This window comes from Cyprinus carpio, chromosome A9 (genome assembly GCF_018340385.1).
Source record: "Cyprinus carpio isolate SPL01 chromosome A9, ASM1834038v1, whole genome shotgun sequence".
NCBI classification, from domain to species: Eukaryota; Metazoa; Chordata; class Actinopteri; order Cypriniformes; family Cyprinidae; genus Cyprinus; species Cyprinus carpio.
In genome coordinates, this window is record NC_056580.1 from 22,900,466 (window position 1) to 22,916,749 (window position 16,284).

Sequence of the window (16,284 nt, forward strand, 5' to 3'; positions counted from 1 at the left end):
TTGATTCAGTTGGTAATATACTACCATTCAAAAGTTTTTTTTTTAAGAATTATTTTTTTTTTCAGCAAGGATGCACTGAATTGATAAAAAGTGAGTGAAACACTTAGATTTTTTTTTTTTTTATTTCAAATAAAAGTTATTCTTCAGAACTTTTACTTCATCAAAGAATCCTGAAAAAAAAAAGGTTTCAGCAAAAATATTAAACAGATTTCAACATTGATAAGTCACCAAATCAGCATGGCCATAACTGGAATAAATTACATTTAAATAAATTAAACATTAACATTTTAAAATTAATAAAATAATTTAAATATATATTTTTTAAATAATATAATTTTACATATTGTATATATAAAATATGTTTTTAAATCACAATAATATTTCAAAATATTACAATTTTATTGTATTTTTGATCAAATGAATGCATAAAAAAATTACTAACCCCAAACTTTAGAATGGTAGTGCATATCAGTTACAATATCAACATTTCAGAAGGCAACCCCAAAATGCATTGTAACAAACTCTTAACTTTTATGTTTCAATCTGACAGTAACTCAGAAATGGAAGGCAACTCTGTACGCACCTGAAAGTACAAGTCCAGAACAGAAGTCATGTCTGTACCATCTGGAAAGCACTGCGTACAAGAGAAATTCAGATCAAAACAAAGAACCACTCCTGTAAGTAAATGGCCAAAGGGGCCATTCACACACAATATGTTTTTCCATTCCACTGGACTACTTTTCTGTTGTTTTTCTATGTAAACATGCACTAGAGAGACATCTTTGACCATGGCGCATCTTTGAAAGATGGTTTGGTGCAATAAATCACTTAATCACATCAAAATCTCCCTGAGATACTAACCTTCTTTTCTTTCAGGTAGTAGCCAATAGCGAAATTCCTGTCTCCTGACTCACGCTCCGACTGGAATCTACATCAGTTGACATAAATAATCAATTGCTTTAATCAAACCCAACAACACAAATCATGCATAACATAAAATCAGATACTGAATGTACTGAAGAGGTCAGGACTATATACATTTTGACTATTTGCCAACTGTATCTATGATCAAATCTACAGAATCGTAAGCTCAACATACGTGGCATTGCTGAAACCAACATATTCATTTCCAGCCATCTTCTTCAAGAAGTTCATCAACTGCAAGATAGAAATCAGAAAAGGGAAATCAAACTCAAAAACAACAGCTCCTGTGAAAAAATGTTATCGTAATCTTTTAATAAATGACTCACATAATCAAACTTCTCAGCATTGCCTGCACCTTGCTGTAAGACACAGGAAAGAAATAAAAGACATAAATATTCTGTCCTTCTAACATTAAAATCGATAAAAATGCATTTCTTAAAGAAGCATCATGGGGGAAAAATCATAACAGTAACTAACTCATACAGATTAGCAGTAAGGAAATATAATCATTCAATTCCTTTAATATTACCAGTACAATGCTAAAATCATCAGTTATTAATCTTTTGTTAGAAATCAATGAGATCAAAATCATTTCATAAGTGTACTACAGTGAAGTACTGTTATGGTCTACAAAGGAAATGATGATGAAGATGTACAGATACAGAGGAATGGATTTAGTTGTGTGTGTGAATTGTTTGTTGGACAGAAGTGGATGTGAATCAGCAGGTTTGGGAACGTCTTAAGATGATGTGTGAGGAGGGTCTGTGCATTGTGTGTTGATGCGTTTCTGGGTGAGTGTGGATCAGTGTGCATTAACTTACAACATCCTTCCAGACTGAGTGTGGGTTCAGGCACCCATCAGATTAATCCAAAGAGCTAAGAGCCACTGGTAATTGCAATAAATCAAGAGTGACTAATGTGTTTGACTGTCTGATAGACTGCTGAACATCAGGGGTGTAATGTACTCAAATAATTGCACTTAATTACTATATTTATGTATTATTTTGGGAAAACTGTATTCTTACCTAATTACATCTCCGAAGAAGAGAAAAGAATTATACAAATGCATTAAACCTTGACATGTATAAACACCATCATTCAAAAGTTTTGTTGTTGAAAGAAAGTAATGCTTTCATTCAGAAAGGATAGATTAAACTGATCAAAACCTACAGTTTTGAAGACTTTCATGCCGTAACAAAATAATTATTTCAATTAAATGCAGGATTTTTTTTTATTTTAATTTTAATTTAATTATTACGGTTTTCACAGAAATATTAGGCTGCACTTTTCAACAAACAAAACTCTTTTCTAAGGTTTCTTAAGCACTGAATCAGCATATTAAAAAGATTTCTGAAGGATCATGTGACACTGAAAACTGGAAATGTAATGGCTGCTGAAAATACATACACGCATACATACACACACACACACACACACACACACATATATATATATACAGATACACACACACACTCATATATATATATAATACATATTTTATGTAAATAAGGTTGCTATTACATCTATATTTTAAGAAAACTATAGTCTTTGAGCATTACAAAGACAGAACACTAAGAAAACTGAATTAAATGGGTTACTATACAAAGTTTCTCTGTACATTTTACACCCCTGCTGAACATAATTTTTTATAAGGTGTAGGAAAAAAAACCTGAATGTATTGCAAACCTAGATTACTTCAGAAACTCACAAAGGCCATGCATCAATATTTCTGTGTTGAGATCTTAGGAAATAATGCAGAATAAAATTACACATGGCCTCTATGGGTTTCCATAATTTCCAGCCCTAAAGACCATTTGGACCTGCACAGATGCTCTATTTTATGCAGTCGCCGTCTTATTAAGGAACACAATGGCACTACTGATATTTTAGTATCCAGGCTTGTTCATGGGGAGGGAGGGAAAATGGAAAGGAAAAATTACCAATGTCATTGACCTGCAGCAGTGGTCAAAAAATCCCACAGATCCTACGTCTGCAAAATATGCAACAACATAAAACAGCACACAGATCCTTCAACAGCATATCACATGCTTTTAGTACACGCTCATGGCGGGGCTTAAGGACTCAGAAGGAAAGGGAGGAAATGACGTCATGCTTTAATTAGGTGCAAAGGAAACCGACAGGCACGACTTACATTCAGCACTGACCTACCGGAACACATCGGTGGGGTGAAAGACATTTTGCGCCACACGAATATCATTCACAGGAGAACAATATGAGAAGAGCAATCACAATGGTTGATTTTAGGTGTGATGGGAGATGTGAGGTTGAACTTCACAGCTGCACTGTTCACGCAGAGTGACGAAGCATCCTTTCAAAGTGTGGATTGGTCCTGGGTTAAAATTTCTTCTAGGGCTGTCAATTGACTTTTTAATCAAATCAATTACATGGTTTGTAACAAATTGATAAATTGCAAATTTGCTGAAAAAAAAAAAAAAAACCCAAAAGAAGATCAAAGTATTGATTAGACTTTACAAAAATTGCCTTTAGACATCAATGTATTCCCACAGAGCTTCCTTTTGCAGTCGAGTTTGTCATAATCTCTTCAAGGTAGGCTTATTTTGTCCATCCACAGTGTTTTTCTATGTAAACAGGCACTAGATATACATCAGTGACTATTGACTAAATTGACAGCCCTAATGAATGCATAAACTTATGAACTGTTTTTTTATTATGTGAGCTTGCCAAAGCAGAGGAGGAAGATACCTTCTGTTTCCTAGAAATGTGCATGTGCGTTTGTATGTGTGTTTTGTTTAGAAATGATCACTTTGCATAAAACTCACACATGCATACTGTATGCAAGCCAGGGTCAACTGTGAGCATATATTACAGTGTCAACAACTTTACATAAGGCAGCTAGAACCTTTGAATCTACAACATCTATATTACAAAACCCCCACTAACCCAGCTGGAGTGTTTTTCTTGTCTTGTGTGTTTGCACATGGATCAAAACAGATAAAAGACACAAACACAACCAAAAGGTGCAAACAACTCCAAGAAATACCAGCCAGGCTTCAGAAATACTCATAGCAAATACTCTAAATATATAATATAATGCATTTTATGGACTATGGATAATTTTTTAAAATAAGGCACAAGTAGGGCTGGGCGATATAACCAATATTCACAATATATTTGCAATGATTTTTCCTGTGATGTAAAATCAAGCAACACTGTGAATATCTTGAATATCATATCATAGTTTAAACTGTCTGATTCAAAACTTCGATTCAATTATTTGTTTGCTTCTTGTGTGAGACATATGTTATATATATATATATATATATATATATATATATATATATATATGTAATATATGTAATTTTTTTTTATTTTAATTTATATATATATATATATATATATATATATATTTAGTATTAGATTTTATTAAATGTGAGTTAAAGTGTGTTTGGTATATGAATTTTTACCTATCATGTGTTCCCGGGGATTGAACCCCCAACCTTGCGCTTGCTAACGCAATGCTCTACCACTTGAGCTACAGGAACACTGTGTGTATGTATGTGTATGTGTGTATATCTATCTATCTATCTATCTATCTATCTATCTATCTATCTATCTATCTATCTATCTATATATATACATATACATACATATATATATACATATATATATACATATATATATACATATACATATATATATACATATATATATACATATATATATACATATAAACATAAAAACAACTATACCAGTACATTCATAGATAGATAGATAGATAGATAGATAGATAGATGTGTATGCATATAAAATATGCCATTACAAAATAAATTTTGTTACATATTTACCAGAAAAATACAAATAAATAAATAAATGTGTGCCTATTTAACTCTCAGAGAGGCACTGAAATGAAACAGATTATAACTTTTTTTCTCAAGTTGCTCTGACATTTATAAATAACATTCTAGTATGCTTATGTTCTACAGACCGCTCTTCTCACGATCTATAACGCAAGCACTTGCAATAATTACGTATAGTTTAGGCTGCTGAATGAGCTCTGTTATGTATACAAGATAACTTTTAAATAGTTTTTGTGCATTTTTTGTATAAACCATTTATTTATTTTGTTTTATCACCCAGCCCAAGTCACAAGAGAGGGCGGGAAAAAATGTGGAGAGTAGAAAGTCTGAATGACTTTTACTTAAAATTCATTGCAAACAGATTCTAACAATAATGATCCTGAAAACGGGATGAACTCCATACATTTTTGTTTACAATGAGAGTGGAGGCCTTGACTAGATGTACTGTGTGCAGTGATAAAACAGAGAAAAGACAAGAAGCACCTAGAAAACACACTGATGGTCAAAACTGGTCCAGGCAGCACTGATCACAATCACTTGTTCAAAATACAACTACAGCCAAAATCTCTTAAAATGTGATTACTGCATAGGTCTCAAACACCTTTATCAACAATCTTCAATATCATAATCTGTTCTGGCTAATACAAATAGGAAAATGTGAGTACAGTTAGGAGGAGTAGTCAAAAACAACTTCTAAATAGAAAATGAAACAAAAAACAGGTGGAAGAAGCTTACCTTGATAAGAGAGGTACACACGATTGCACCAGCATTCACCATTGGATTATGGGGTTTATCTGTAGGAAAATATACCTTCTTGTGTTCTTTGTTTTGATTTTTAGGTTGCATAATCAAAGGACACATTATGATCAAATTTAAGGCAAATGCTGAAACTGTTTTCTGATAGTAGAAGAGAGCAGTCATGCTGAAGCTGATGGTTATAATCCTTACCGTCCTCATTCAAGAAGAGCTTGTTGAAGCGTAAGCCACTGGGCTCTTTCCCAATGAATTGGTGCACATATTCAGTGCCATGGTCATGCACTGCAATAGCGTACTTGAGTGGCTTCACGCACGACTGCAGGCAAAATGGCACTTTAGTGTCACCCACTGTGTGTCTGTGCAAAGGGTAAACAGAGATCAGAACCAGAGACATAATCCTATGGTCCATATAAGCAAACAAACATAATAATGATTTTAAAGCTGAACCTAACAGCCACACTGTGACTCTAACATGATATGAAGATGTTTAAAAAATACTGAAAAAAAAGACATGGGCCTGACTGACACACAGACTCCAAGGCATTTAAATTTATGATATATTTTTTTGCTTTCTCCAATTGCTCTGACCTTTCTAAACAGCTCTTTTCACACTCTATAAAGTCTCACAAGGAAAACATTTTCAATAATTATGTATGATTTAGGCTACTAAATGGGCTCTGTTGTGTGAATTACATACATTTGTACATATTTTTTTTCTGCAACAACCAAAAATGTCAAATTTATATAAAAACAACACAAATCCAATATATAAATATATAAATAAACAACACAAATCCAATATATTTCTAAGGGTATTTTTTTAATGTTTACGTCTAAATACTATAAATAAATAATAAATTGTTTTTTTTTTCTAAAATTAATCAAAAATAGTTGGCAGTTGTGTCAATGGGCAGTGCTTTTTTAGTTGCTTTGAGATTTATTCAAAGTATGAGCTGTTGTATGTAGTTTTCTTCTTTTCAAATTTAGAAAATAAATAGATAAATGAAATAGAAAATAAGTATACAGATAAAAGGATTCTGTTGCAAATTTGCTTAAAATGTAACTATCAGTGTTAATTAAGTTAATCAGGCATTTTGTGTAAAGGCATGAATAGAACAAAGGTGTTATTCCATCAATCTTTGTCAATAGGTCAAGACCAAAAGAGTTGTTGTTGACCAAAAGAGCTAGTTACTGTGTAACTCTGGTGAATGAACATAGTAATCAACACAGAAGTATGTATGCACCCATGTATCTTTACAACAAAGCCTATATAGCATGGGGTAAAAACATGCAGATTATCTCTTAGTATGTCCTAAAGGATGCACCATGACACACGGGTCTAAGTGTTGAGGGAATATTAATGACTGTGAGTTTATAGTCCTGTTATCAATAATTCTCAAATGAGAGGATTAACATTAGCACATTTTATCTGCGCTGGGCGACTAGTCCAGGAGATACGTGGAGCATTTTCTGAATGATAAGATTAGCTGCTACTTTATCTGATGGTTTTATAACCAAAATATATTAAGCAATTCCGGTACCTGTCATAATATACATAGTAATGTACACTCAATTCAAGTGGTCTAGTTGATAAGTACCCAAAATGATAATCAAAGGTTGTTGAAATATGAAAACTGTAACACTCTGACATTGATGGTAAAAAAAAAAAAAGTTCCTCTCAATAGATGAAGCCAAACTAAGCTAAATCTCAAGCTAAAATAGTAGCTGTCAGTAGATGAAGGTGTATGATTCATACCTTTGTCCATCTACTGTGCAGAGGGAAACGGCCCACAGATCTGGGCTGAATTTGGCAATTTGGGGAATGTAGTCAGCAACCTGTGAGCAAAAGAAAAAAGTGATCAGAAACAAGTCAAGTTGAAAATAATCATAATAATTATTATTTGTGTTTCTCTCATCTTACCAGCCCCCCGGCGAGCTTTCTGGCCTTTTCATAGAGTGTATCGATGTGGGAAGCAAAAGGCTGGAAATCAGGAATGACAAATTTCTTCCGGAAGGCCTGCGTTAAGAGAACAATGTTGCTCTGGACACACCTGGAGAAACAAAGAGGACAGAGCTGAAGAACTAAAACCCACCAGTGGGTTGCCCATCGGTTCTGGAAGAAAGTATGTCTTTGTGTCTATTCGTGTATATAATCGTGTGTGTATTCATTCCCCCGCCTCGCCCCCATGTAATTATTCAACAAATATCAGCGGTAAAAGCTACTTAAATGAGACATAACTTCACTATTACCTTGACTAAATGAATGTTAAAAATGACATAAATTAAATAAATTGGCTCAATCCTGTTGATTGGATGCAAATAGTTTTTAAAAAAGTGGGCATTGTAGGGTGAAAAGTGTTTAAAATGCAACACTTTTGTATTCTGTATTTATTGCAGGCCTCAAGAATCAATTCAACACGCATAAATATAGAAACACAGACATTTTATTCTCTTGAAACAATAATTTACACTCCTTCCTCAAGAACCTAAATGTTTATTTCCGCATTGATTAAAAGGTAAAAGAGCCACAGGTTGGATCTGTTCAAATTAACATTTCCCACAGGAAAATGTAAAATATCAAAACATCTATGGTGTGAGAAAGGAAGCCATGGTTGGTTTCACAGAGCCAGGTTGTTCACTTCCACTAAAGCAGAGGGAAGCAAAGCATCCACAGGCTTCATAAACACAGACCTCTCCAGTGGCTGTGTCTGAAATATCGGTCCAGTTGCTTCACCAAGGTCCCTGAATGGACATGCACGCTCAAAATAACTGTGCACAGTGCTGCTGTACAAATTTATGTGGATGTGAATTTTCAAAAGGTAATATATTACTTGCTATCTGAAGGGCAGAGAAGCTAAAGAGGAGCCCATATTATGGATGGCGTCTGAGGAGTGACACACAGCTAGAGGGAGCGGACTGTCAGGGTTTGCTCATAAATAAGATGCAGAGTGCCGTCCACCAATCACAACTCCTATACAATGTATAATATAAACAATCATATATGTGTAGTATGTAAATGTGCATGAGAAAGTGCATATTTCTTCTCTCTTCTCAACTGCAGGGAATTATTTTAGCTGACAGACTAAGAATTTCTCACCTTTACCAGAGTAATTGCCTTTGGGCTAATTATAGTTACAGGAATAATAGGTGCAGCTCTGCAGTACACAGTTTGTAGTAAACATACTTTACGATATGTATATTTTATGGATGTATGGAATATCTAGATGTCAATCCACATTTGCAGATGTGCAGTATACAACTGTAAACACTGCACATAATAGTGTATTTCAATGCAACGAGCTTAAATTAATTTGATTTCTAAACCATCTTAACAATCCATCTGATGATCAACCAGGTTTACAAGAAAAAAAAAACGGGTTTACCAACATTTTTTGCTTTTATTTTTTCAAACGTCAACAGCTAGAATCAGTTCAGTTTAAAAGTTTGTGGTCAGTAAGCTGAAAATTCAGCTTTGCATCACAGAAATAAATTACATTTTAAAATATATTCAAAAAGACTGCAGTTGTTTTAAATTGCAATAATTTTTCTACAATTCTATTTACTGTATGATTAAACAAATGCAACCTTGGTAAGCATAAGAGACTTCTTTCAAATATGTTTTACCCAAAATTTTTGAACTGTGGTGTACACACTCCATGCCATTTTTACATTTTACTAATCACTCTAAGCCTGGAAAACAACACCTTCTTCATATTTTCTGAAGAAACCATGAATATGCTACAGAACATTAAAAACAGTGTCAGCTTACTTTTTGAACAGGTGCCGATCCAGCATTACGCCATCTGACGTGGATTTGAGGGTGACTTTCAACATGTCCATACATTCTTTCAGCCGTGGATCTCCTGTTCGAAGTCCAGTGGCCTTCAGTGCCTGAATGCATACATAAACAAGAGATTTCCATGAGCACAAATAAGAGTTAACAGCTAACTGTCATTGGGCTTACTCATTACCATCATCAATCACAACACTCTTATCAGGGGATTTTACTTCCTTTGTCGGTGAGGTTTGATAAGATAGTCTTAGTGTAATAAAACATGGCTCTGTGCCCCATTTAGTGGTGCAGATAACAGCAACAACACAGCAGTAATTGTACACGCTGACCCTTCGGTCATACTATCACTCACGGTAATGAATTTGTGAGCTGGGATCCTCTCCTGGCCTTCAGCAATACTGTAAAACAGCAGGTCTTCCAAGCTGGGCAGGATGCCAGCCTTCCTTCTCCTAAAACAAGAGAGAAAAGGGCATTGACATTGAGTGATATGACTTTAATCAATGACTTCTAACCATGAATGAAACTGCCACAATCTACAGTTACAAGATATATTAGATCAGCCTGGAGTGCATTTTAATGCCATGTGTTCAAATACACAATGAACTGTTAAAGGAATTTAGTTAGTTGGGGTTAAATTCAGAGAAAGATGGACATGCAACAAAGATTAACAGAAAAAAAAAAGATTCGGTAAGTGAGGAGTTAAAGAGCACATGAAATTACTTGATTTAATTCTTGTGCTGACAATTTTCTTTTAAACAGAAACTGTATAGACATGTATAGCATTTAAATATATTTAAATAACAATTTAGAATAAAATAGAATTTAATTATAATATGGATAAAGAAATATAATAATAATTATTATTAATTGTATTGACAGTTCTAAAAAATGTAAAAAATTCATAAACTAATAAAATAATAATACTAAATAATAATAATACATTGGTAGGAAACAGTTATAGTTTGGTAGAGAAAGACTGTAAATTTAATATTTTGAAAAACAACTCCACAATTATCTCAAATATGCAACAGGTAAATATTTATTCGGGTTTTTAATTGTTAGCTACACGGGGGAAAAAATAAAATATCTATTTATTGTTTTCATTAAAATATGTGACCCTGGACCACAAAACCAGTCTTAAGTCGCTGGGGTGTATTTGTAGCAATAGCCAAAAAAAAAAAAAGTATGGGTCAAAATTATGGATTTTTCTTTTATGCCAAAAATCAAAAGAATATTAAGTAAAGATCATGTTCCATGATGATATTTTGTAAATTTCCTACTGTAAATATATCAAAACTTATTTTTTGATTAGTAATATGCATTGCTAGGAATTTACCCTCAGATTCCAGATATTCAGATGGTTGTATCTCGGACAAATATTGGAATGGAAAGCTTATTAATTCAGCTTTCAGATGATGTATAAATCTCAATTTCGAAAAATTGATACTTAAAACTGGTTTTGTGGTCTAGGGTCACATATGACAACGCATATTTTAACTGTGCTTATATCACGTTACTGGTCTTCAGCAATGCAAACACGCATTAACATTGCACAATACACAAGTGTGCTGTAGACAACCTCTTGCCAAGTTTTATTAAGAGCCAACCGAACTTAGCCAATGCATTATCACATTTAGATGGCTTTGAGTTTAATGGAGCTCTGCGTAAGCTGCTGTGGCACTGAGTCACAACAGAGTCTGGCCAGGACTGTAAATCCCAGCAGCCTAACAAAACATCCTCTCACAGAGCACCAACAACATCACACACCACAAACATTCCCAGAACTGAGACTTTCCTTTACCAAACGTCATTTACATTTCATTTTCCTAGAAATTATTTGATTATGTTTCATTTGAATGATTTTTTATTTATTTAAATTCACATCAAAGGGAGACATGGGAATGACACTGAAAATGTTATTTTGATCTTTTGGGTTAATTTGTGAGGATTATAAAACATAGAAAGGGAATTTGTTGAGAAAGGATTGATAGAGGTGAAAGACTGGAAGTGACGATTCAAATCATACTTACATACAAACAAACAGCAGGCAGAGCAATGAGGGAGAGAAAAACATGCAGAATGAATGAGAAACATACAATAAACAGATCAATCAAATCAATTATGATAAAATTAAAACTGATCAAATATAATCAAGAATCTTCATTTATGTATAATAAATTTAAAATTCAGTTGCATGTGTTTTTTTTTTTTTGTTTTGTTTCTTGAATAAAAGATCATATGAATTTACACTACCATTCAAAGTTTAAGGTCAGTACGATTTTTATTTTTAAAGAAATTAATACTTTTATTCGGCAAGGACAAATTAATTAATTAAAAGGGACAGTAAAGAAATTAATACTTTTATTCGGCAAGGACAAATTAATTAATTAAAAGGGACAGTAAAGACATTTATTATGTAATATTTTACTATTTAAATTATAATAAATTATATAATATATATATCACAATATACTTGAAAAACAATGAAATTAATATATATTTGAAAAACATTATGAAATCGTACCAAGCCCAAATTTTTGAACGGTAGTGCATTTCTGTTTTTGGCCTATAATTGAGCATTATAAGGAATTATATATTTGAAAAACATTACCTTTGTTATTGGGCAGGAATATATATAATATATATATATATATATATATATATATATATATGTATATATATATATATATATAAATGTTAAAAACTGATACAGTAATCCACTTACTATGAATAAATTACTAAAGCCAGTTAATTATTTTAATTAAAAAGTAATAAAATAGTTGGGACTACTTTTTAAAGTGCTTGAACCTCTGGTCATGTGTTAATAATGTTGTGGCTGAATTGCTGTGGCTAAAGTTTCCTCCATGTTGACAGTGCTTTACAGATAGTTATGACTATATATGATATTAATCAGTGGATCATGCCAAAACACGGGGTTAACCTGCTAGTCCGACAAGCATTTGGTTTAAGTCCCCTAGCCTGCAAAATGACGGATGAGCTGACACTATGTTCTGTGCTAATCAACATTTTGCCACAAAATGCATCCAAAATATTCCCATATAAGAATAATAAGTGAATGAAAAAAAAAAGAAAGACTAAAAACAAGTTACACAAAGGAACATCTAACAATGCAACCCACAAACAGCTCAACAAGTCATGCAAAATCCACAACTGTCGGTTTTTCCAAAATAAACTATACTATGCAGATACAGAGCTGATTTAATTTGAAGTGAGTTCACTTGAACTAAATAGTCAACACCCTGCCTTATGTGATAGAAAATCAATTGTGTGCTCATCAGAATTGTGCTATCAGCTTGCAGCAGAAACATCAGGTCTGTAGTTCTCTCTAATGAAAGCGAAAGATCAATGAAACAGGAAATGGGTGAATCATCGGCGCTGGACCTTTGAGATCTAATTAGCAGCAAAGGGTCTTTGGTGTTATAAAAACAGCACGTCTGCCTGACTCCGGCCCATTCTCCTCTCCTTTCATCATTCGTCTCTCCGTCTCTGCAGTATATGTGTGATCCTCTACATGGGATTCCAGGGATTCTCAGAGAGCCTCATCACCCTCCTGCAGACTTAATAAAACAAACATTGTGCGCCTATTCACACACCACTGACGGCTCAGAGAAGACAGACCCAGCACGGAACCAAAAACCACAGACTGTGCAGACACTGTGACCTGACAGCAGGGATTCTGGGTTTATTTTAAGGCAGCACAATTATTCAAATAAATAATAAATAATATGATTACAGTGACTCCCTACACAAAATACATATTTTAATTTACAGTTTATCATTTCCAAAATTTGTAATTAATTTAAATCAAAATAAAATTTGATTAAGATTTTCAAATACAATTCTGAAGATTTTAAAATCCTGAACTGCCAGATAAGGATGTGGTCAGTACTAGTGGTAGACCGATATCGTGCATTCGTGCTTCCTCTAAGACAAGCTACTCAGCTGTGAAGCCAGCACCTGACAGACAGTAAAATGACCAGTCGCCATTCACTTTCTAACGTGACGCTGTGTTACAAACAAAAACACTCAAGCGTGCAGCAAAGTCTTTCATCAATCAAACGTACGTGAGACATCAGATCCGCAGTACAGCAGAAGCTCCGGTGGGAGACACAGATGTGATATGAACGAATTCAAACAAAAATGAAACCATGTTTACCTCACAAACAATCAAAAATCCCAAGACTGGCTCTTCCTCAGATATGCACGTTGTTCTCAGTCATTGCTTTCGGAGGTGGATGCTTCTGTTTAGAATGCAGTTGTGCAAGATAGTTCTGGGAAGCAATTATAGAGAAATACTTTGACGGCAGCAGACTTTGCCCGGGCATTTTCAGAATTACCATAACAACATTTCAGATGCCGTGCAATGAGATCGTTCTGCTGGTTACCCTGTAAACATAGCTAATGTGAATCTGAAATTGAAACTGAAAATATGTATTCACTATCTGGCTATTTAACTATCTAGAACTTCCTGTTTTCTTTATTGCATCAGTGGTCACATGGCAATCAATTTTCTATACCACACACTGAGCAAACTTGTTTATTGGCCTAAAAGGCTTGATTTTCATTAAAGGACACTATGTCCCTCAGGGTAAGTTTGTTAAACCTCCCGGTGGTATTAATGGACACTTGATGCTATATATGGCACCTGTTCTTCCTGTCTGTGAACTCACACAGGGAAGGTCGATACTTTCATCAACAGAGTTCCCTTCTGGCCCTCGATACAATGATTCTCCAACAGGAGGTCTTGATTTTAATTCATCATTATGTATATGAATTCAAGGCCTTGACAAAATGACAGTTTTCATTTTGTGCTCAACTATACTGAGCTGGTTACTGGGATATCCTTTGTTACAAAACAACTTCCTTATAAACTGTTTAAACCTATGAAGCTGCTGTCTGAATTATGTTCAGCTGACAGCTCTCAGTGAAGACTCAAATGAACCTGGTGCATTAGCCGCTGTGTAAATCGGCCAGTCTAGGCTCATGGTTCAGTGTTTGTTCTACAGAGTGCATGGGGCAGGCGGGGGATATGGACAGGACAGGCTGTATTCTAGTTACTGCTGCTGACACAGCGGCATGCTGCTCTAAACCATGTGCCAAGTGGAAATATGTATTCTGGATTCAGAGACAGATAGCCTACTGTAGGTGAGGTGAGAATTTAGCACAGAGACTTAAAACATTAGCACTTTTCTTTTAATATAGAGATTTGTTCACAGAAAATGTTGTTACTAAATACTTGCAATTGTAAAACTGGAAGATATATCCATTATTCACGATATATTCACAATGATTTTGCTCGCGATATAAAATGTAACATTGTGAATTTTATAAAAAGTATTTTGTTTGGACTCTATTCAATTTTCTAAAGATTGACATTAAACTAGTTCCAGAAATATAATTAAGACAGAAATGTTTTAATAGCAAACAAAATTTTTTAAGTTTGTTGAGAAGTCGGATTTATTTCTGTAAATCAATTAAAACTGAAGATTAAGCGAATCAGTTCAAAAATGTATATCTCATCGCTCTATATATATTAAAATATTTTAATAAAGTAAATATCACTGTTAATTAATATTAATTGATATAGTGGTGCACATAAATGAAAATGATTTCTTTTTCATTATATACTTGCAATCAACTTGCATTAAAAAATGTCATACTTGTTTGTTTGGTTGAAATGATGTTCTGCAGTAATATTCTTTAGAAAACCCTGTTGTTCAGAAATCATTCTACAGAAATACACTGATTATTATCAATCTTTAAAACAGTTGTGCTTAATATTTTTTGGAAACCATAGTACATTTTTTAGGATTCTAGTTTGTTCAATAGAAAGCTCTAAAAAACAGCAATTTTAAAATGTTTTTACTGTCAGTTTTTAATCAGTGTCATGCATCCTTTCTGAATAAAAATATTAATTTATTTTACAAAAAAAAAAAAAAAAAAAAAAAAACTCCAAACTCCAAACTTTTGAACGCCGGTGTATAATTCTCAACACTGTACACTTGGCCTTAGGATGGAATTGTTTTCATGCCCTTATCAATAAAAAAATTGCAATGTTACAGTCCTGTGCCAAGTGCCATGTGAAGCTCTCTAGAGGATTGTGGAAACTTCTGTTGCACCCCTGTGGGGCCCTAGGGGTGAGAAAGCATGTACCTCTGTACCACGTGCTACTCAGGAGAATAGTCTCTGCAGGTTTCAGGTGTCGGATAACTTTACTGCACCTGTCTGACAGACAGCAAAGGCTGGCAGATCAACCTGTTATAGTTATGCAATAATTGCAGGTATCATATCTTAAAGTTTATTCACTTCATGTATAGCAAATCCCAGCAATTTTAATACACACTTCTGAGACAGAGGGATTAGTTTCTGGCATGCCAGACAACCAGTTACTGCTAAGAAATGTGAAAAACCAAAAGCAACTATCTAATCAGTCTGATTCATTCAGGAAGCATGTGCAACATACTGGCTTACATAGAAATGCATGTATGCATGAGATAAAATGAGCAACAAAACCCCCATAGATCTTTACGTTAAAATCAAGTTTATCCATCTAGTATCATTGTTAACAATGATGAATATCAGATCAATATTCTCTGAAGTCAAACTCCAGGTCCTTTGGGGCCAGATGGAGCCATGTTTGACAGCTTTTAGCAACATCTTCACTGATTTGGAAAACAAGTTCCCTGGCAGACAAGGACAAGAGCTCAGTCAATTTTTTACACTCCGTCGCCTTGGACACAATTAGCTGAACTGTCAGAGAAAGCCTGAGTGCAGCTATTTAACTCATTACACAGAAGGTTAGTTGTCAGCGGTGAATCAGATTCCCACAGGTGGCTTTCCAACAACAATTGAACAAAAAATCATGATTCAACCAGTACAGTTAAAGTTAGACACAGAGTTTCAAATAAATGTAAGATAAAAGTGTACTTTAGTGATCGCAAGCACAGATGA

The 16,284-nt window shown here is 34.1% G+C and overlaps 1 protein-coding gene across 6 annotated transcripts in view; it reads right to left on the bottom strand.

Annotated features, from left to right (window-relative positions):
* The window catches only part of glsb (glutaminase b), a 38,605-nt gene that overhangs the window by 13,935 nt on the left and 8,386 nt on the right, over positions 1-16,284 (bottom strand). For 3 of the 6 annotated variants that reach the window (XM_042764180.1, XM_042764183.1, XM_042764182.1), the window contains exons 2-11: positions 9,665-9,761; positions 9,289-9,410; positions 7,441-7,570; positions 7,276-7,355; positions 5,712-5,875; positions 5,499-5,557; positions 1,251-1,283; positions 1,100-1,158; positions 862-928; positions 584-634 (exon numbers count right to left, since the gene is read on the bottom strand). In XM_042764180.1, the coding sequence (XP_042620114.1) occupies positions 584-634; positions 862-928; positions 1,100-1,158; positions 1,251-1,283; positions 5,499-5,557; positions 5,712-5,875; positions 7,276-7,355; positions 7,441-7,570; positions 9,289-9,410; positions 9,665-9,761 (862 nt within the window). Of the gene's footprint in view, positions 1-583; positions 635-861; positions 929-1,099; positions 1,159-1,250; positions 1,284-2,864; positions 2,915-5,498; positions 5,558-5,711; positions 5,876-7,275; positions 7,356-7,440; positions 7,571-9,288; positions 9,411-9,664; positions 9,762-13,489; positions 14,070-16,284 lie in introns of those variants that run through there. The other 3 variants (XM_042764184.1, XM_042764181.1, XM_042764185.1) reach the window with 3 other exon arrangements.